General features: G+C 43.4%; 1 protein-coding gene across 1 annotated transcript in view; it reads left to right on the top strand.

Annotated features, from left to right (window-relative positions):
* The window catches only part of csmd3b (CUB and Sushi multiple domains 3b), an 826,488-nt gene that overhangs the window by 365,816 nt on the left and 439,327 nt on the right, over positions 1-21,345 (top strand). Inside the window, exon 6 of the mRNA XM_036953488.1 lies at positions 19,035-19,147. Coding sequence (XP_036809383.1) covers positions 19,035-19,147 — 113 coding nt within the window. The remainder of the gene's footprint in view (positions 1-19,034; positions 19,148-21,345) is intronic.

Below are 21,345 nucleotides of genomic sequence, written 5' to 3'. Positions count from 1 at the left end.
AATGGAACTCTATTCCCTACATAGTGCACTACTGTTGACCAGAGTCCCGTGGGACGCAGTCCCAGTCTCCATCTGCAGCACCACGGGGTGGCAACCATTGGGCCATTGCTCCACTACTATAAATACAGCAAGGCTTGGAAAAGTTCAAATACTAAAGGAAAAGCCTAGGACTTCTGAATGAGTTACTCTTTACTTCTCTTTCTGTGTGATTGTCTTTCTCTAGCTGTTTTTGAACAATGTGTATTATTATTATTATTATTTTTATTATTACTTTTATTAGTGAAATTGTTCTGTTTTGTTGGGGTGTTGTGTGGGCGTTGTTCTGTGTGTCAGATCGGTTGGTCATGGAAGGGGAGGCATAGTGTTACCCAATCCAGAGTAGGCCTACCTAGCCTGCATGTTGTCAGTAGTCAGCCTCCAGGCTACTAGATGTTATTTTGTCCAGCCCTGACTCCACCACTCATCACAGTGCGAGTGGACCCAGGAAGCGCTATGAAATCGATCTCATGCTTGACACAAGATTTCTCACCAACAGCAGCGGGCAGCTCATAGCCGTTACAACACACTGCTCCCTCATTGTCATTTCAAAAGCACATTTGTCATCTACTGAGGAGGAAAATAACCTATTTCAGTTCATTATGACTATTTTCGCTAGTGCTTGTAATGTTTATGTTAGTGGTTGTGATGATTGTGGTTAGAATGTGGCGGTGGTAACATCAGATAGACATATCAAACAACAGGCTTCATGGAAATTCACAGCCACAGTGATTTACAGAAGCTCATATTTTAGCAATGGATGATTAAGGTAAACGAGAACTGCATCATACACCCTATCAGCGTTTACCATCATCACATCATTACCAGCCCCACACTTTCATTCCAAACAAAATGAACAAGATTTCCAGTCATTTTCTCTAAAAATTCATCCCCATGTTGGTCAGGGAGTATTGAATAGCCACAAGCAATTGCGTCTCCTTCTGAAATATTAATAATATCTCTGATTATGTCTGTGCCTACAAGCGGCTGGCGGCCAGGCGGTACGCGACACGGCTGCTCGGTTTGGGGAGTTCATTTCATTTGGAACCACATGAGATTTATTGGTTGAAGCTCAAAGCACAGTGCTGAATTGAAATGGCTGCTAGCCACAAGGGCTCGGCTCAACTCTCTGTCTAGCCCGCAGCCCTCTGAACACTGGAACAGACAGGGGCTGGATGAGAGCAGACACAACATGTCATGATGCTGTATGCAATGGGTGGAGGAGAGGAGAAGATGGAGAGAGGAGGAAGTGGAAAGACAGGAGAGGAGGGGGGAGGAGAGTAGGGGAGAGGAGAAGAGAAGGTGGGAAGACAGGAGAGGAGGGGGGAGGAGAGGAGAGCAGGGGAGAGGAGATGAGAAGGTGGGAAGACAGGAGAGGAGGGGGGAGGAGAGGAGAGTAGGGGAGAGGAGATGAGAAGGTGGGAAGACAGGAGAGGAGGGGGCAGGAGAGGAGAGTAGGGGAGAGGAGATGAGAAGGTGGGAAGACAGGAGAGGAGGGGGCAGGAGAGGAGAGTAGGGGAGAGGAGAGGAGAAGGTAGGAAGACAGGAGAGTAGGGGAGAGGAGAGTAGGGGGGAGGAGAGGAGAGTAGGGGAGAGGAGATGAGAAGAGAAGGTGGGAAGACAGGAGAGGAGGGGGGAGGAGAGGAGAGCAGGGGAGAGGAGATGAGAAGGTGGGAAGACAGGAGAGGAGGGGGGAGGAGAGGAGAGTAGGGGAGAGGAGATGAGAAGGTGGGAAGACAGGAGAGGAGGGGGCAGGAGAGGAGAGTAGGGGAGAGGAGATGAGAAGGTGGGAAGACAGGAGAGGAGGGGGCAGGAGAGGAGAGTAGGGGAGAGGAGATGAGAAGGTGGGAAGACAGGAGAGAATGGGGGAGGTGAGGAGAGTAGGGGAGAGGAGAGGAGAAGGTAGGAAGACAGGAGAGTAGGGGAGAGGAGAGTAGGGGGGAGGAGAGAGAGAACAAAGCAAGAAGATGTTTTCCTTCTTCAAAGACATGGAGAACAGAGAAACTTCCTTAAAGGCCCAGTGCAGTCAAAAAACTAGATTTTCACATGTTTTATATACACAGTATTTCCACACTATGAGTTTGGAATAATAGTGTAAACATGATGATAATGCCATTTTAGGGTAAGATCTAAAAGACCAGGTGAAATTTATGCCTGTTTTGTTGGGATGGAGTTTCGAGTGCTGGTTTTAATAGACCAATAAAAAAAGAGTTCCAAACCTCTCTGCCAATAACAGAACATTTTCTGTTTTCCCCTCTCCCAGACAGTCCTAGCAAAATTCTTGCTTGAGAAATTTCTCTTTGCTAAGGAACTGTTTTTGTTCATTTTTTTTTTATATACCATTTTAAGGTACTTAATTCTTATCCAGAAATGAACAACTGCATTGGGCCTTTAAAACAAAGAGAATCGGGAGTGCTTTAGGGGGATTTTTTTCTCTCAATCATGTATTTTCATATCAATATTGAATGTGATTGTCCGAAGGCAATTTGACATTGGTCAATTGTTGTGGGAGACTCTGTCAGTACGAGTATCAGCGAATTGAACACATACTGTAGGGTCGGTTGCACCAACATGGTTTAAGTTCATCTAGGATTAGAGCTAATCTAGGTTTAGTAAATCGAGGTTTATAATTTAGTGCAACAAGATTCTTAGATAAACCTTGATTTAATCCAGTTAACCCACCCGCAGAGCTGTACTGGTAGGGTGAAGAGACATGTGCACAGATTACTCACTCAGTTTGACCACTCATTTGTTCCTTTATCAAGGACCACAGGCAGCTGCACCTGACCTGAGCCTTATTACATCACAATATCGCTATTTATAAACTGGGTGGTCCGTGACCTGAATGATGATTGGCTGACAGCCGTGGTATATCAGACCGTATACCACGGGTATAACAAAACATTTATTTTTACTGGTCTAATTACGATGGTAACCAGTTTATAATAGCAATAAGGCACCTCAGGGGTTTGTGGTATATGGCCAATAAACCACGGCTAAGGGCTGTGTCCAGGCACACCTACTCATGCCTTATGGATTAAATGTACATTGAGCTCCAACAGTATAGGGACTGACAATTGTGTTGTTGTTTTGGCTCTGTACTCCAGCACTTTGGATTTCAAGTGATACATTGACTAAAGTGCGGACTGTCAGCTTTAATTTGAGGCTATTTTCATCCATATCGGGTGAACCGTTTAGTAATTACAGTACTTTTTGTATATAGTACCACTATTTTAGGAGACCAATATTATTGGGACAAATTCATTGATATGTTTATTAAAGTAGTCAAAAGTTAATTATTTTGCCCCGTATTCATAGCACACATTTTTGGGATAAATTTGCTGTTTGTTTTGGTTGTGTTTAAAATTATTTTTTGCCCAATAGAAATTAATGGCAAATAATGTATTGTGTCATTTTGGAGGGGTATGACAATATGTGCATCTGTAACTTTCTCACTCATTTATTTTTTTCTCTCTAGGCAAGTCAGTTAAGAACAAATTCTTATTTTCAATGATGGAACAGTGGGTTAACTGTCTGTTCAGGGGCAGAACAACAGATTTGTACCTTGTCAGCTCGGGGGTTTGAACTTGCAACGTTCTAACCACTAGGCTACCCTGCCGATTAATTCAGAGTTCACCGTAATCATGGTAACATCCACGTGAATGTACAAGTGTTTAGAAACATATTCTAATCTTATTTACAAGAAAAGTGACTCCAAAATGACACAATACATTATTTACCATTCATTTAAATACACATAAATGTCAATTTGTCCCAATACTTTGATCACCTTAAATAGGGGGGGGGGGGGGGACAAAAAGTACTGTCATTTGTAAATGGTTCTGCCGCTATGGAAAGAAATACCATCAAATTCAAGCTGACAGTCTGCACTTTAACCCCATAGTCATTGTAGGGTGGATGTGTGAGCTGGTGTCAGAGGCTGATATTTGCATGATAAATAGCAGGTCTGGGTAGGTCCCAGTAGAGATGGAAATTAAACAAAGCTCCTTTACAGTCAGTGTACATTGTACCTGTCCAATATTTGCCAAGCCCGTTCACTTAGATTTTTGCACGGTGTGTAATAGCTTGAATTTCACTAGGTTTTTGTGCATTGGTAATAAATATATTTGGGTAAAGACCTTTCATTGTTTGCTGCAGTTGGCTGAGCGGCCACAGTTTCTGGGCCGAAAAGAGCCCTGTAACGGGAATTCTAAACGGAATTCTTAAAAATACCAAAGAAAATTGTCCCTAGATTTGAATGAGGGGCACATTTTGCCATCATGTTGATTGATTTCATCATACATGTGTTTTTGTTGTTGTTGTTATTCTGGTAATAGAATGCAGATGAATGTACAGTTTTATGTTTATTTGTACGATGACTTCTGGAGATCATATTGTCTTTTAAAGGGAGAAATCACAGTGGATCTTTCGGTCATGCATGAGCATACAGTACACAGTGTTTGTATCATATATTGCTCTGAGTGATTATCGTTTGCAAACACTTATTAATATGCTGTATAATCTTGGAATGTACCAATTAAAATTAAAGTATATGTTTAATTATGCTACGGTTTTCCAGACACACGCGTGTTCATGATGAAATAGGCGTGCGATTGTCATTAACAACATTGGGCGGTTTTGTACCATATATTAGCTACGGCAACAATGAATTATGGTGGCAAACGTTTACAAGTTGTCTGAAGCATGATAATGTTTGTATACCGGCTATAAGGACAAGATAACTTTACATGGTGTTTAGTTGACGGTTTGTACTGCAGGGCACAGGAGGGACAGCTTTACATGGTGTTTAGTTGACGGTCTGTACTGCAGGGCACAGGAGGGACAGCTTTACATGGTGTTTAGTTGACGGTCTGTACTGCAGGGCACAGGAGGGACAGCTTTACATGGTGTTTAGTTGACGGTATGTACTGCAGGGCACAGGAGAGACAGCTTACCCTCTAAACAAACAGGCATGCTGCTGGCACCATGTATTCTGGATTCTTTAGGAAAGCAGCTGCCATGATATCTTTATTCCTATCTGTGAAACATTCATAGTTTACAGTATACATGCTGCAGTATGTGCGTACGAGTTGGTTTGTGGACAAGAGAGAAACGTGGCAAGAGTTGTGACAAATAGCCTTTTCTTTTTTTTTCTCTTTTTTTTTCAATTTTACCCCTTTTTTCTCCACAATTTTCGTGGTTTACAATTGTTTTAGTAGCTACTATCTTGTCTCATCGCTACAACTCCCGTATGGGCTCGGGAGAGACGAAGGTTGAAAGTCATGCGATACACAACCCAACCAAGCCGCACTGCTTCTTAATTAGAGCTCCCCCTACTTTGTGCAATTTCCGCCTGAAGACATAAATCTAAAAGCCTGTAGCTCAGGCACAGAACCACGGATATGCATATTCTTGGTACCGTTTGAAAGAAAACCAGCCACACCAATGTGTCGGAGGAAACACCGTGCACCTGGCAACCTTGGTTAGCGCGCACTGCGCCCGGCCCGCCACAGGAGTCGCTGGTGCGCGGTGAGACAAGGACATCCGGCCAAGCCCTCCCTAACCCGGACGACGCTAGGCCAATTGTGCGTCGCCCCACGGACCTCCCGGGACGCGGCCGGTTACGACAGAGTCTAGGCGCGAACCCAGAGTCTCTGATGGCACAGCTGGCGCTGCAGTATTGACAAATAGACTTTAACCAAGAAAGATAAGATAACCAAAGTATTCCTACTGTATGTGCCGGTCAAGACATTTGTTGGCTCACTACTGTGCTTATCTCTGGGATGGCTGCCATGTTCCAGCAGGTTTAGGTGGAGCGATGGCAGTGTCCCTGGGAAAAGCATTACAAATGAACGGGCCCAGCCACCTTTTCCTCTACTCAATATTACAGACCAACTGCTGAAGTGACTAACAAAAAGCAGGCAGCCACCTGCTGAACAACAAGCCTGTCTGAACTAGCTAAAGATATGTTTGGCAGCACTGTATGGCTATTGATTGTCGTTGAAGGTTGTTGTCTCCCAGCTCTTTAATGCAGAACCATGATGGTCCAGACGACTGTGTATGAATGAGGCATTGGACTCTCAAACACAAGCCGGAGAAATAGAATGATAATGAACTTACCTGTTGTGCCTCTGGCCACGGGTTGCAACGTGGATCAAGAGTTGAAGCAGAATTAGTTATCGCCACTGGAGCTTCACATGCAGTACATTAGCTCAGACAAAGATGAGACAAGTAGAATGCTTGAGGAAGAATAGTGTTTCGTTTTGACAAAATATAACTGAAAGCTTAGATAAAGGCATTGATCACTCTTTACACTAAACTAGACATCTACCTAATTGTCAGTCGGATGGACTTGATACAGGGACAGAGACCCTCTTTGGGTTGGTAGATTATTACAGGCTATATACTTACCACTAGTGTGATCCCGTGAAGAACAGTGTTGGGTTGGTAGATTACTACAGGCTGTATACTTACCACTAGTGTGATCCCGTGAAGAACAGTGTTGAAATGGATCTGTTCTTACACGATCTTGTAAACCTCTGTACAATCCTCCCACGATGAGTGCTGCATGAGTGTACAGTACCTACCAGGCTGTAGCCTAAGACTCAATTTGGCCATGTGAGGATATTCACTGTTTTCATCTATTCTTGTCAGGTCGTGTTGCATGATGTGGGTAGATGCATGGGTTTTTCCCTACAAGTCGATATTATTTTTCATGGGAATCCAGTTTGTTAGGTGTAATAGACTACAGCCTCCTGGCAGGCCATATGGTGTGTTTATAGAGTGTTTCAGATCATTTGGAATCGATCATAGCCCAAACAGAATCTCGTTTTGAGCCGTTAGAAAAACAAACACGTCTTGGTCAATGTTCTCAGAGTTGGATCGATTAATTCCATTGCCCCATGAAGCAGGGTACATACCCATTTGAAGCAATACTAGCAACAGCATTCACTCATGCTGCCGGGGAGCTATCTTTTCTGAGGATGTTGATGACATCACAGGATGGTAATAAGATGGCGCCAAAGAAATAGGCTGACGTTTTACATTCTCCCATCCAATTGTGAAATTTTGTAATTTTTTTGCGTTATGTGTAACTTATTTTTTTACTTATTGGGGAAGTAATGTTGCTGCTACCGTCTCTTATGACCGAAAATAACTTTTGGACATCAGAAAAGCGTTTACTCACTGTGGACTGGAAGAAACGTTTTCCTTTTTAACGAGTCCGGCGAGAAGGAGATCCTGCTTTCACTGGAACAGGCCCAGATCCACGCCTTTTGCGTCAATAAAAAGAGAAGCCGAAGGCGAGCGAGTAAACTCCCAATGCCTTCCATTCTCCTTGCTAACGTGCAATTGTTAGAAAATAAAACTGATCACCTACTATTAAGATTATCCTACCAACGAGACATTAAAAACTGTAACATCTTATGTTTCAACGAAATGTGGCTGAACGAAGAAATGGACAATATAGAGCTGGAGGGATTTTCCATGCACCGGCAGAACAGAGACGCTACCTCTGGTAAGACGAGAGGTGGGGTGTGTGTTTTTTTTGTCAATAACAGCTGGTGCGCGATGTCTAATATTAAAGAAGTCTTGAGGTATTGCTCGCCTGAGGTAGAGTACGTTATGACAAGCTGTCGACCACACTATCTACCAAGAGAGTTATCATCTGTATTATTCATAGCCGTCTATTTACCACCACAAAGCGAAGCTGGCACTAAGACCGCTCTCAACCAACTCTATACGGCCATAAGCAATTAAGAAAATACTCACCCAGAGGCAGCGCTCCTAGTGGCCGGGGACTTTAATGCAGGCAAACTTAAATCAGTTTTACCACATTTTTTACCAGCATGTCACATGTGCAACCAGGGGGAAACAAATCCTAGACCACCTTTACTCCACACACAGAGATGCATACAAAGCTCTCCCCCGCCCTCCATTTGGCAAATTTGACCACAATTCTATCCTTCTGATTCCTGCTTACAAGCAAATACTAAAGCAGGAAGTACCAGTGACTCGCTCAATACGGAAGTGGTCAGATGCCGCGGATGCTACACTACAGGACTGTTTTGCGAGCACAGACTGGAATATGTTCCGGGATTCATCCAATGGCATTGAGGAATACACCACCTCAGTCATCAACTTCATCAATAAGGGCATCGATGACGTCACCCCCACAGTGACTGTACGTACATATCCCAACCAGAAGCCATGGATTACAGCCAACATCCGCACCGAGCTAAAGGCTAGAGCTGATGCTTTCAAGGAGCAGGAGACTAATCCGGACACTTATAAGAAATCCCGCTATAACCTCAGACAAACCATCAAACAAGCAAAGTGTCAATATAGGACTAATCCTGCTACACCGGCTCTGGTGCTCATCGGATGTGGCAGGGCTTGAAAACTATTATGGACTAGAAAGGGAAACCCAGACGCGAGCTGCCCAGTTATGCTTGTTTCCAGGTAAGCAACACTGAAGCATGCACAAAAGCACCAGCTGTTCTGGATGACTGTGTGATAATGCTCTTGGTAGCCGATGTGAACAAAACCTTTAAACAGTTCAACATTCACAAAGCAGCTGGGGCAGACGGATTACCAGGACGTGTACTTAAAGCATGCGCAGACCAACTGTCAAGTGTCTTCACTAACATTTTCATCCTCTCCCTGACCGAGTCTGAAATACCAACATGTTTCAAGCAGACCACCATAGTGCCTGTGCCCAAGGAAGCGAAGGTAACCTGCCTAAATGATTACCGCCCAGTGGCACTCATGTCGGTAGCCATGAAGTGCTTTGAAAGGCTAGTCTTGGCTCACATCAACAGCATCCTCCCGGACACCCTAGACCCACTCCAATTCGCATACCGCCCCAACAGATCCACAGATGACCCAATCTCAAACGCACTCCACACCGCCCCTTCTCACCTGGACCAAAGGAACATCTATGTGAGAATGCTGTTCATCGACTACAACGCAGCGTTCAACACCATAGTGTCTCACGAAGCTCATGACTAAGCTAATGACTCTGGGAGTAAACACCTCCCTCTGCAACTGGATCCTGGACTTCCTGGCGGGCCGCCCCCAGGTGGTAAGAGTAGGCAACAACACATATGCTACACTGATCCTTAACACTGGGTCCCCTCAGGGGTGTGTACTTAGTCTCCTCCTGTAATCCCTGTTCACCCATGACTGCATGGCCAAACACGACTCCAACACCATCATTTAGTTTGCTGATGACACAAAAGTGGTACGCCTGATCACCGACAACGATGAGACGGCTTATAGGGTGGAGGTCAGAGACCTGGTAGTGTGGTGCGAGAACAACAACCTCTCCCTCAATGTGAGCACGACAAAGGAGCTGATCGTGGACTACAGGAAAGGCGGGCCGAAAATGCCCCCATTAACATCGATGAGGCTGTAGTGGAGCAGGTTGAGAGTTTCAAGTTCCTTGGTGTCCACATCACCAATGAACTATCATGGTCCAAACACACCAAGACAGTCATGAAGAGGGCACAACAAAAACTTTTCCCCCTCGGGAGACTGAAGAGATTTGGCATGGGCCCCCAGATCCTCAAAAAGTTATACAGCTGCACCATCGAGAGCATCCTGACCGGTTGCATCACTGCCAGGTATGGCAACTGCTCGGCAGCTGACCATAAGATGCTACAGAGGGTAGTGCGAACGGCCCAGTACATCACTGGGGCCAAGCTTCCTGCCATCCAGGACCTATATAATAGGCGGTGTCAGAGGAAAGCCCATACAATTGTCAGACACTCCAGCCACCCAAGTTATAGACTGTTTTCTCTCTGTTTTTCTGAGTGAAACGTGTGTCACTGATACAAATTATTTAAAACAAAACTGTCATTGCATATCTTTTGATTTATCCACTTGAGATTTTCTCATTCTATTTCTCGTCTAAAGAAAGGGGCGAACAGATAGTGATGCAACTAAAGCTGAAACCACTTCTGGGAGCCAATTTACTTTGTAACTCAGCCATGTCACCTTGGGATTGATTGAGGGTTCTTCAGTGGAACTTTAAAAAATGTGTAATAATAAACTAAAAATGCTGTCATGCATCAGCAGAGCACCTGCGGGCAACCTTTTATTCCAGCTACGTTGTGTGCATAAAATACAGTACAGTGGAGCAATTTCAGTTGTATTGAAAACCTCTCTAGTCTGTGCTTTACTTTCTTTAAAAAATAGATGATGAGAATAGTCACACCTCCCTGGTTTTCTGTGGAGAAGTAACCAACATTTATTGTATGTTACTGTATGGCCAACGTGTGTGCATTCATTTTTTACACATTCTCAATGTAAAACTATCCTCTGTAAAACAAGGCTACCTCTCCAGGTCCCTGTACCTGTCCATGAATTAGGTATTGTGTTTTCGAATGTCCTGTAGAGTATGTGTTTATTACTCACACTATAATGTTGTTTCAATTCATTCTGTCATGCTGCATGACTCCCAAGCCCCTCCAGCTTTATGCCTGCTGGGAGTATTAGATGATCATTGTGAAGAACCTGTGAGAGGGGAATCCAGAACACGTTAGATGCAGGGGTGGGCAATTCCAGTCCTCAAGGTCCTGATTGGTGTCACAGTTTTGTCCCAGCCCCAGCTAACAAACCTGACTCCAATAATCACCCAGTCATGATCTTCAGTTTAGAATGCAATGTGATTAATCAGCTGTGTTTGTTAGGGATGGAGAAACAGAGTGACACCAATCAGACCCTCGAGGACTGGAGTTGTCCACCCCTGCTAATTAGAGGATGGGCTGTCTGATCTAGCACAATTGAATGATGGTCAACTTATCTGAAGTCAGCATCACCTTCAGGAAGATCAAGCCCCCTGGGACAGTCATACAATTTCATCAATATATCACATTCGCTGCTGGAATATAAATTACTATATTAGTTTATATAGTAGCTTTATTGTGTTAGATATCAATTGAAGAAGAAGGTAGTGTTGATCAAAACTGCCTAATAACCCAATGGTTAGGAGTAAAGATTGGCATGAGACCATAACTTATCATGAACATTATGAACACTGCTACAAACGTTATCTTCATCGTTCACCCAAATAACTGTGGGGCGGTCAGCCAAATGCCATAAAGCATTTCTTTACAGTGCTACAGTATTTTTGGGGGGGTCTGAGAAGAGTGATGAAGTATGTGTCTGGGTAAAACAATAGCTGCCGTTAGAGTCAAATTGTTCCACGTAACCTACCTGTTTCTCAAGTCTGATAGCCAATGGAATGGAGGCGCTTGTCCAAAGTCAGACTCTGTGTTAATTTTGACCCTTCTGTTGTCTTAAGGGTAAGAAATGACCCTCCACTATGTTTATCAGCAGAGAAAACCCCCGAAATGATCGTTTTTCAACTTGATGACTTTTCCTAGAGCTGGGATATTTTAATGTAGTACAGTACTATACTGACTCAGTTTTACAAATCTACCATTGTGAGTGTTTTAACTTTTTTGTATTGTTTGTTGGTTTGGCAATGCCAATGTCAGCTAGAGAAATATGCTAAGGATTATCACCACAGCAAGCAAGGTACTTGGACAGGCCTGGATGAGATCTTTAAAGTCAGGGCTCCGCAAGGCTCACAAAATCATTTTAGACCCAAGCCGCCCCCTGTACCTGGACTTTGAACTACTCCCCTCTGGGCGCAGGTATAGGGCACCCCTCAGCAGGAAAAACACAACTATACAATCACTTGTGCCAGGTGTGATATCCCTCCTAAATAGCTCGGGCTAATGTTCCTATGAACTCAGTTGTTATTGGTATGTAACTGTTATGAAAGTTGTATTGTCCATTTTGTTTGTATTTAAATGCCACTTTAAATGTGTACATGACACTGCAACAAAATTTCCCCATGGGGACAATAAAGTCAGTAAGTAAGTAAGTAAGTAGAGTGACCACAACATTAGAAAAAGTGAAACATTGCCTTTGTTCATATTTCCATGAAAGCTGTACACCACCAGGATACAAAGATTGTCTTAGGGTCCTTTTTGACCCAGAAGTTATAAAATAATTTACGGCAGGGTAGCCTAGTGGTTAGACCGGAATGTTGCAAGTTCAAACCCCCGAGCTGACAAGGTACAAATGTGTTGTTCTGTCCCTGAACAGGCAGTTAACCCACTGTTCCTAGGCCGTCATTGAAAATAAGAACTTGTTCTTAAACTGACTTGGCTATTTAAACGAAGGTAAAAAAATTAAAAATAGTTTACTAATTGGGGATGCAGTCAGAGGCTATATCAAATCAAATCAAATCAAATCAAATTTACTTATATAGCCCTTCGTACATCAGCTGATATCTCAAAGTGCTGTACAGAAACCCAGCCTAAAACCCCAAACAGCAAGCAATGCAGGTGTAGAAGCACTATAAAGGTGCTGCAGATGACAGTCCCACCACGTCTCCCTTTGCTGAAGCCAAGAGTGCATGTTTCAGTGCCCAACAGGTCAGAGATCTGATTTCTTCAGATGTCCAGGAGCAACAAGAGGAGGAGGAAGAGGAGGAGGTATCTGAATAAGAAGATGGGGAAGAAGAAGAAGAAGAAGAAATCTGTCAAAAGGTTGTTGTCCTTTCCGGCAGCATATGCCCAGCAAGCCAGGAAAGTATGGCATCGAGATATGGGTGTGCTGTGACGCACAATCCAGCTACGCTTGGAAGATGCAAGTCTACACAGGGAAGCCGACCAGTGGAGGCCCGGAGAAGAACCATGGGATGCGGGTCGTGCTTGATGTGACAGATGGACTGAGGGGGCACAATGTCACGTGTGAAAGCTGTTCAGGGTGCTGAATCTTGTCCTGATCCACCTGAGGCTGCAGCTGGTATTATGTGCTGCACATGTGAGAAATAAATCTGCAAAGTCCATGCACACACACTTGCATACTGTCCTACATATGCTAATTAGAGTTGATTTGATTTCTGTTCTTCACGTTTTAGTTTTGTATCTATTATCTTATTCTTATTTATTGTTGTTGTTTATACACCTTGTGGGTGGGGGCAATGGTTCAGAAACTGGGAGAAGACTAGTATTTTGTAGTTGAATTCCTCATTGTACAATATATAAGAATGTATCACCATGTTGCCTAAGACGTTAATGAATGTTATTGTTTCCCTTCAATAAAATGCATTCAAAACTACTTTCTGCACATTTATGCTACTTTCTTAGGCTATACAAGTGCTATCTCTTGCTAAAAAAAATAATGTTTACACCTATGCCGTACCTTTATCAATAATAATAATAATAACAATAAACCTCTACTTTAGTAAAGAAAACTATTATGCCAGGTGTGTTGTTATAAAAATGAGTGATGCCCACTGATTAAATGCAGTGTGTCTGCTTTGTGAAGAGGGAAAACCCAGACATTCACAAAGTTCGTGATGAATGACAGGTTGTTTAAAATTCAATTAAGGTGCTTTATTTTTCGGGGTTTAGTGAAGGCGGGTCATTTTTTTTTACCCTTAGGACAAGGGGAGTATACAGAATGTTAATACTGCACAGGGGATAAGAAGGAGTGTCTGGGAAGAGTGAAGAGCGAACCCAACATCTATTAACATAGAAGGGAATAGGCTTCACACTGGGTATCTGCTTGTAGGGGTGTCCTGTTTGTAAGGATGTATTATAATAATATAAGAAATTCCTCGATTATGAATGATAAATCATGTATTTCAATACATCACTACAGCATCATACACTTTCCTGCAGGTTCCCGAAAAAGCCCGACCTCACAGGCTAGTTCCAATCAGGTGGCGTAACGTAGGGATTTAAATTAAACTCTTTTCTAATTTACACCTGTTGGATTTTCTATTGTTGCTGAATGGATTAGCTATGTATTGGAAACTCTGAAATGGAAAGCGTTATTTCAGTCTATTTGTGAAGATAAACTCGACCCTGGCTAAGTACTGTTTTCCCTCTTTCTCTTAGATCCATACATTCTCTTCTCAGACTGTAAGAATTGAATTATGCTTTGCGAATGAGGCCCCTGGCAGCCATTTACTGCAACAAAGAATATAATTTGGATAAATATCATCTCAGCCTCAGAAAAATACACACTCTATTCTGCCATTCTGTTTGTTTTTGACCACAGCATTTTGGATTAGAGAGGAGCATTACAGCAAATTACTGATTTTACCGTGTTTTGGTGCGGTTCTTGGGTGAACGGTCTGACCCCTATACACACGGAGCCCAGACTGCAGTTTGGACAGCGCCACGTCGACCCTGCATGCTGCAATGAAACAGATGAAATATAGTTTCCGGTATCCAATGGGGTGGAGAGGCCTTGACTCACTGTATCAAAGTGAGGAGGCTGTCAGTGAATCAGCAGAGAAGAGGGACTAGAGCGAGGAGGGGAATGAGGGAGGAGGTGAACGAGGGAGGAGAGAAGGGGTGCGGAGTAGGAACGTGGAGGGCTCTGCCACAGAAGGAGTGCCCGTGGAGAACACTGATTACTTACTTTTAAAACATCAGTTTGATGGAGAGACGCGCCCCGCTTCCCAGCGGCCTCCCATCCGTCTCTGACGCTGGGGTGGTGATTGATGAGGCGTCCGCCAGCGTTGTACACTGCCTGCCGCCCAGAGCTGATGCAGAGGCCAGCCCTGCTTCTCTGTTTCTCCCCTCCATGGGTGTGTCTGTTTGTGTGTGTGTGTGTGCATGCGTGAGTCTGTGTGTGTGTGTGTGTGTGCATGCGTGAGTCTGTGTGTGTGAGTGTGTGTGTGTGTGTGTGTGCGTGCGTGAGTCTGTGTGTGTGTGTGTGTGTGTGTGCATGCGTGAGTCTGTGTGTGTGTGTGTGTGTGCATGCGTGAGTGTGTGTGTGTGTTCCACGTATTTGTGCGCAATCCCCTGCCACCAGTTTTAATTAAATGGCCGGCAATTAAGACAGATTCACTGATTAAGGAACACTAAACCTGTTATCATTTGTTAATAATGAATCCCTCTCCTTACTTCACATGGAGCTTCCTAGAGCATATTGATCCCAGCTAGATGGGACTTGGAACACAGATGTTCGAGAAGTGTGTGTGTGTGTGTGTGTGTGTGTGTGTGTGTGTGTGTGTGTGTGTGTGTGTGTGTGTGTGTGTGTGTGTGTGTGTAAAGGGTCACTTTAGGTCTATTGATATGTTGTGGGGGGAGGGTCTGACCTTCTGTCGTACCTCTACTAATAGATTTAGGTTTAATGTAGTCTGACATTGGATGTGTGTGATCTAGGTTCATGTAGTCTGACATTGGATGTGTGTGATTTAGGTTAATGTAGTCTGACATTGGATGTGTGTGATTTAGGTTCATGTAGTCTGACATTGGATGTGTGTGATTTAGGTTTAATGTAGTCTGACATTGGATGTGTGTGACTTAGGTTCATATAGTCTGACATTGGATGTGTGTGATTTAGGTTTAATGTAGTCTGACATTGGATGTGTGTGACTTAGGTTCATATAGTCTGACATTGGATGTGTGTGATTTAGGTTTAATGTAGTCTGACATTGGATGTGTGTGACTTAGGTTCATATAGTCTGACATTGGATGTGTGTGATTTAGGTTTAATGTAGTCTGACATTGGATGTGTGTGATTTAGGTTCATGTAGTATGGCCACGTGTAGGGGAATGCACACACACACACATCCAATGTCAGACTACATGAACCTAAATCACACACATCCAAAGTCAGACTACATGAACCTAGATCCCACACATCCAAAGTCAGACTACATGAACCTAGATCACACACATCCACTCTTCTGCAGACTGACATTGTGTTTGGAATAAGTGCTAGGCTACTTTCCACTTTATTTTCTGCGTTTTAAAAGTGAGAATTTAGAAAAAAGTATATTCTTTCCTTCCTGTCGGATATTGAACTCCTGTCTGACTACAGGCCCATTCAGCCAGCACCGCAGGGATTTTAAAGTTAATATTAGAATTGCATTGAGAATGCTTGAGTACTTTGATGACACATCGGCGACACTGTTGCTATGTAGCCCCCAAGTCTCGCCAATGTTGCCTCTTCTTGTCACTATCAATTCACACCAAGTTATTTCTGAGACCGTGAACGGTTTTCAGAATCCAGAAAGACAGGACATTCAGTGTAAATGCCTGAGTGAATAACCCCTTACTGTTGCTGTGGTGGCGTTGGCCCCGCTCTCTCTCTCTCTCTCTCTCTCTCTCCGCTCTACCCCTCCCTCCCTCCCTCCCCCTCTCTCTCTCTCTCTCTCTGTCTCTCTCTCCGCTCTACCCCTCCCTCCCTCCATCACTCTCTCTCTCTCTCTCTCTCTCTGCTCTACCCCTCCCTCCCTCCATCACTCTCTCTCTCTCTCTCTCCGCTCTAACCCTCCCTCCCTCCATCACTCTCTCTCTCTCTCTCTCTCTCTCTCTCCGCTCTACCCCTCCCTCCCTCCATCACTCTCTAGCTCTCTCTATCTTGTCTCATGCAGCCAATGTTTGTGTCATTTATATTTTGTCAAATGGAGGGGAGATAGAGAAAAGGCTCAAGCTTTGAGACTGGGACGTGTGGGATGACTAATCAATTACCTCCGAGTCCAGTTGGGGATGTCACGGTCTCCGCACCGTGGGCCCCGGCCCGCTTTACACTACGGTACAATCAACGCACTACATTTTGAACACAGACAGTGAAAGAGAAGGGACTGACTGACGGGGTGGTTGGTTGGTGGTAGAGAGGCATTAAGCCTCAGACTTGGTGTCGTCTGTTCACTGTAGAGGGACAGTGATTGCCAGCCTGGGCTGGATGAATACAGCGACGTCTCCTCAGCTCCGTTCTACTCTGTAGGCTATGTGTAATCATGGAACTATTGTGACAATGCCATGCATGGAAAAGCCTCTGAACGCCACAGAGAGGACAAGTCTACCGGAGCCACTAGTACTGTAGTTTAGCTTTCACATCATTTTTTATTTTATTTTACCTTCATTTAACCTGGCAAATCAGTTAAGAACAAATTATTATTTACAATAATAGTGTAGCACTCACCTGTATAACATGGGAGGGATGGTGACAACCCTCTCCATCTGTTCCAACTATGTCCAGCGCAGAATGGTATAACTCATGTAATTAACATATCATTGGATGAGACTCACGACGCTACTGGTACCTTAACTCGCTGTGTGGCCAATGATGCTCTCCCACATAAACTAAATAACCCTGCGGAGTTACCTCCTGCACTGGTAATGAAGGTGCTAGTTCAAGTAGATTGCATTTCCTCCACAAATACGTGTACATTTGAAATGGATTCCATGCATAACATTTATACTACGGTTATTCAAGTAGGTGAAATGATTTAACTCAGGCAGAGTGCCAGGGATACTGTTATTGTTATGAGACCTCTGTTGTTCTTTACATCGGTTCTACACATTCCTAACATTTTCCCAGTGATACACATGTTCTGTATCACCCAAAGTGAGGATCTGTGCTAAGCACATCCTGTAGAAATGTTCCTTTTCACTCTTTCTACAAACCTTATGCCAAGAGCAATGGATACATGTAATGCCTTTACAGTCACTTTATGCAAATACTATATTTCCAAAGGAGTTGAGGGCGGAGTGAGTGAGGTTAAACCAGACAGTGTTCTGTTCTGCTGTCTCTGCCTCTGTCCCAGGATGCTACCCAAATGGTACCCTATTCCCTACATAGTGCACTACTTTTGACCAGGACACATGGGGCTCTGGTCAAAAGTAGTGCACTATACGGGGAATAGGTGACCATTTGGGATGCTGCCACAGTGCGGGTAATGGATGAGACTTTTTGCGTAATAACATGAATGATATGGCACAGCTCCAGCTTGGAGAAGCCACTGAGCTGTGATCCATGTGACCATGTCCTTTTAATGACATATCCCAATAGTCATCAATAAAGGTTGGTGTGAGGCAGAGGTGGGAAAGAGGGGAGGGGGAGGAAGAGGAGAAAGGGAGAGGAAGAGGGAAGAGAGCCCAGTCCCTTCGGAGGCAGTTTCCTCTGGCCAGCTCCTTTGTGTGTTGTGGTGGCATGGGCCAAGCCGTGCGAGGGCGAGGGCCAGATACACGGTCTACTCTGTAAGCATATTAAGGCTATGCCGGTGTGACATTCTGAACAGGTGGATATACTGTAGCTGATCCTCTGTGACTAATACTTAAGCTCCTTATATGCTTTGTTTATGATCTGCACGCTGTAGCCTTCACTTTGTGACTACCATATAAGGGTCTTCATATATTATGCTTTGTTTATGATCTGCACGGGGTAGCCTTCACTTTGTCACTAACATATAAGGGTCTTCATACATTATGCTTTGTATACACTCCGTATGTCTACACACCAGAGTGTAATGCTTCCAATACACCGACAGTGTCCGTGTGAAAAATAGTACGCAGCATCATCTGGATGTGTGTGCAACAACAGTTCAACATGCACCTTCTGCTACTGTTTCTGTCAATACGTCTACGGATACAGTTAGACTCATACGTTGGATAAATCCTAAGTATGCACCACACAGAACGCACTGCAACTGTCTCTGCAACGCAACGCTGCAAAGGTAAACACAGGGTTTCATTGGAAATGAATGTCATTCAGGCGTACCAAAAATGCAATGACGCTGTCGGTGTGATCGAAGCGTTAGGCTTTGACCAAGGGGGTGTGGCTAAAACAGTTGAGGATCCTCCTCTTTTGTTGTGTTCTCACCAGGGGAATGGACATCCTGTTCTACTATCAGCATTTCTCCATTCAACATTACCCTGTGAATATGAACAGTTGTATGTCCTATTGTCATTGATGCATAATAAGCAACCTGACTTTTGGATTTTGAAATTCCACCATTTTTACTTAGGTCTACAAGATGCCATTTTTTTTTTAAATTCATTTTTTTTTAAATTACCTATGTACTGTGTCCCAACCTTGTTTCAAAAACAAACAAAAAAATGGTTATCTTTTTTGATTGGCTGAGACTCTAAAAGACACCGGTGTTGTAGCATGCTGACTTTGAGTATGGATGTAAAAAAAAACTCATGATTGTTTCCTCTTGTTTCACTCAGGTTATCTGGGATGAATGTCCCGTCTCCTATTGTCAGCAACAAGAACTGGCTGAGGCTACACTTTGTAACTGACAGTAACCATCGATACCGGGGCTTTAGCGCCCATTATCAAGGTAAGCCTCTGTTTCAATCAATGCAAAGACGCTTAGGAAGGAGTTTCCTGACCACCTAAAAAAATAAAAACTTAAATAAGAATGTAATCCTTTTAAAGCCCTGAGAGAATCAACACATAGTGCTCTGAAAGGGGGATGAATCCTACACCTCTTCACTCTGTCCTCCTCCTTAATTAGTTTTTCTTCTTATTGTCATGATAGGGCTGTCTTAGATTTGCTGTTTTCTTTTCTTTTCATGTCATTTTTTGTTGTTGTTTCGGGCTGACGTAGTCGTTCTATCATTCTGTCTTTCAACTCTCATGATTACAACTACAAGATACATATTTATTTTCTCATGGAAACCGTAGATCCCGAGGACCTGATTTGGGTGGGCAATCAGAGCTTCCCTTTTTTCAACTTTTAATTAGAACCCGCTCTCTGTAGCAATGCCAACTACCGTATGCACAGCACAGCGCAGCACAGCATTCAATTAAAAAAGTGTTTTTTTTGCCTCTTCAAAACTAACCAATAGATTAACAACAAATCACTTCTTCTCCTCTTTTTGAAAAGCTGTCTCTTTTTTTCCCCCCATCTTATTCCAAAGCTGCTGATTATTAAACGAAACGAAGCTACTGTATAACAGATCATTCAGAATCGTATACTCACATGTGCATTGCTGTGTGTTGTGGTTGTGGCGTTATTCTGACACAAATTTACCATAAACCAAATCTTTAAAAATGTCCCCCACAATGAATAAATGTTGTGCTATTGAAGGACCTGGATAACATATAACATATGAAATAGGTTTGCCTACTGTTACATCTTGGAAAATTTGTTTGGTTTAAAAATAGCTCCCGGAACCACTTTATAAGATACGACGAGTGGCTAAGTTTTCTTATTAGCTCATCAGATGCTTAAAAGCTAGATTATGTGATTTAATAAACAAATAAAAACGTACATGTTTGTTTTATGACTCTAAACTCATGAGACATTTATTTTAGTTATATCCTTCAAGGATCTGCTGGAATTGGACTTTTTCACTCGAAGCACCTGTTAACACATAAGGTGTGAGTGTTTACGTGATATTCTTCAAGGATCCCAGACCACAGACTGTAGCTTTAATAGAATGTGAAGAAGCAGGGGTTAAACCAGAGATTCCCAAACTGTTTTCATCCACAGTCAATTGAAAAACATTCTAACAGTATTTCTGATTGTCTTCTCAACTTAACATCACATACATTTAGTGTGGGGCTATGACAGGCAATTTCAAATTACTCTGACATAATGTCTCTAATGCTGCGTTCAAAACAACTGGGAACTTGGCTTCACACAGATATGAGCTGGCGAAGGGTACCATGAGTTTTAATGATGTGAGGGAGACAGCAGAGTGTTCCCTGCACATTTTGGGTGATTTTTTAAAATTCTCCTGGGACTCCATTTACATATCAGGCGACCCCACATGGGGTTGTGACCCCTATTTTGGGAACCGCTGGGTTAAAGTCACTCTGAAACAGATCTGCAGAGAATAGCTCAGTGCATCTGAATGGGTTTATTTCTGTCCCTGACACCTCTCCAGAGGACAATGTTAAAGCACTTTTCACCTTCTCACAAAGGACAACGTCTGTATTTAAAGAAAGAATAGGGCATGAATAAATCATATTCTCATCATTTACTTACGATTGTAAATAGTTAGCGAACCATTTTTCTAATACCCTACTAAGGAGCTATTCATTGGACATCATTATATGAAGTGTCCCACGTTGAGGACTTTTTTATTAAACGCAACTTATTGTGAATATTCTCAACGAAAAGGACGTTAGAACCTCATTTATTTATTGGCTTGGTGCAAGGAACAGTAGTGGGTTCAAAAGGTCTTTAAAATGAACAAACCTTTACCTCCGCACTTGGCGAGATTGGTCAGCACGAAGATTGAGATTTGATCTTCATCTCTGCTGTTGATGTCTGCTTAGGGATGTATTCCCCTTGACAACGGCACTGTGTGTGACTTCTTAATATGGCCCTACTGGTACACACCACCTGGTGAGCCACAAGCAGCCCAGCTTCAATCCACCTGGTGAGCCACAAGCAGCCCAGCTTCAATCCACCTGGTGAGCCACAAGCAGCCCAGCTTTAAAGCAGCAGCTGCAAAGCACCTTAGGACACCAAAACCACCCCAAAATCCAATTTACCCAACGGATCTGTCTGAAAGAAATCCCATC

This window comes from Oncorhynchus mykiss, chromosome 18 (genome assembly GCF_013265735.2).
Source record: "Oncorhynchus mykiss isolate Arlee chromosome 18, USDA_OmykA_1.1, whole genome shotgun sequence".
NCBI lineage: Eukaryota > Metazoa > Chordata > Actinopteri > Salmoniformes > Salmonidae > Oncorhynchus > Oncorhynchus mykiss.
This window is presented reverse-complemented; position numbering and strand designations above follow the sequence as displayed.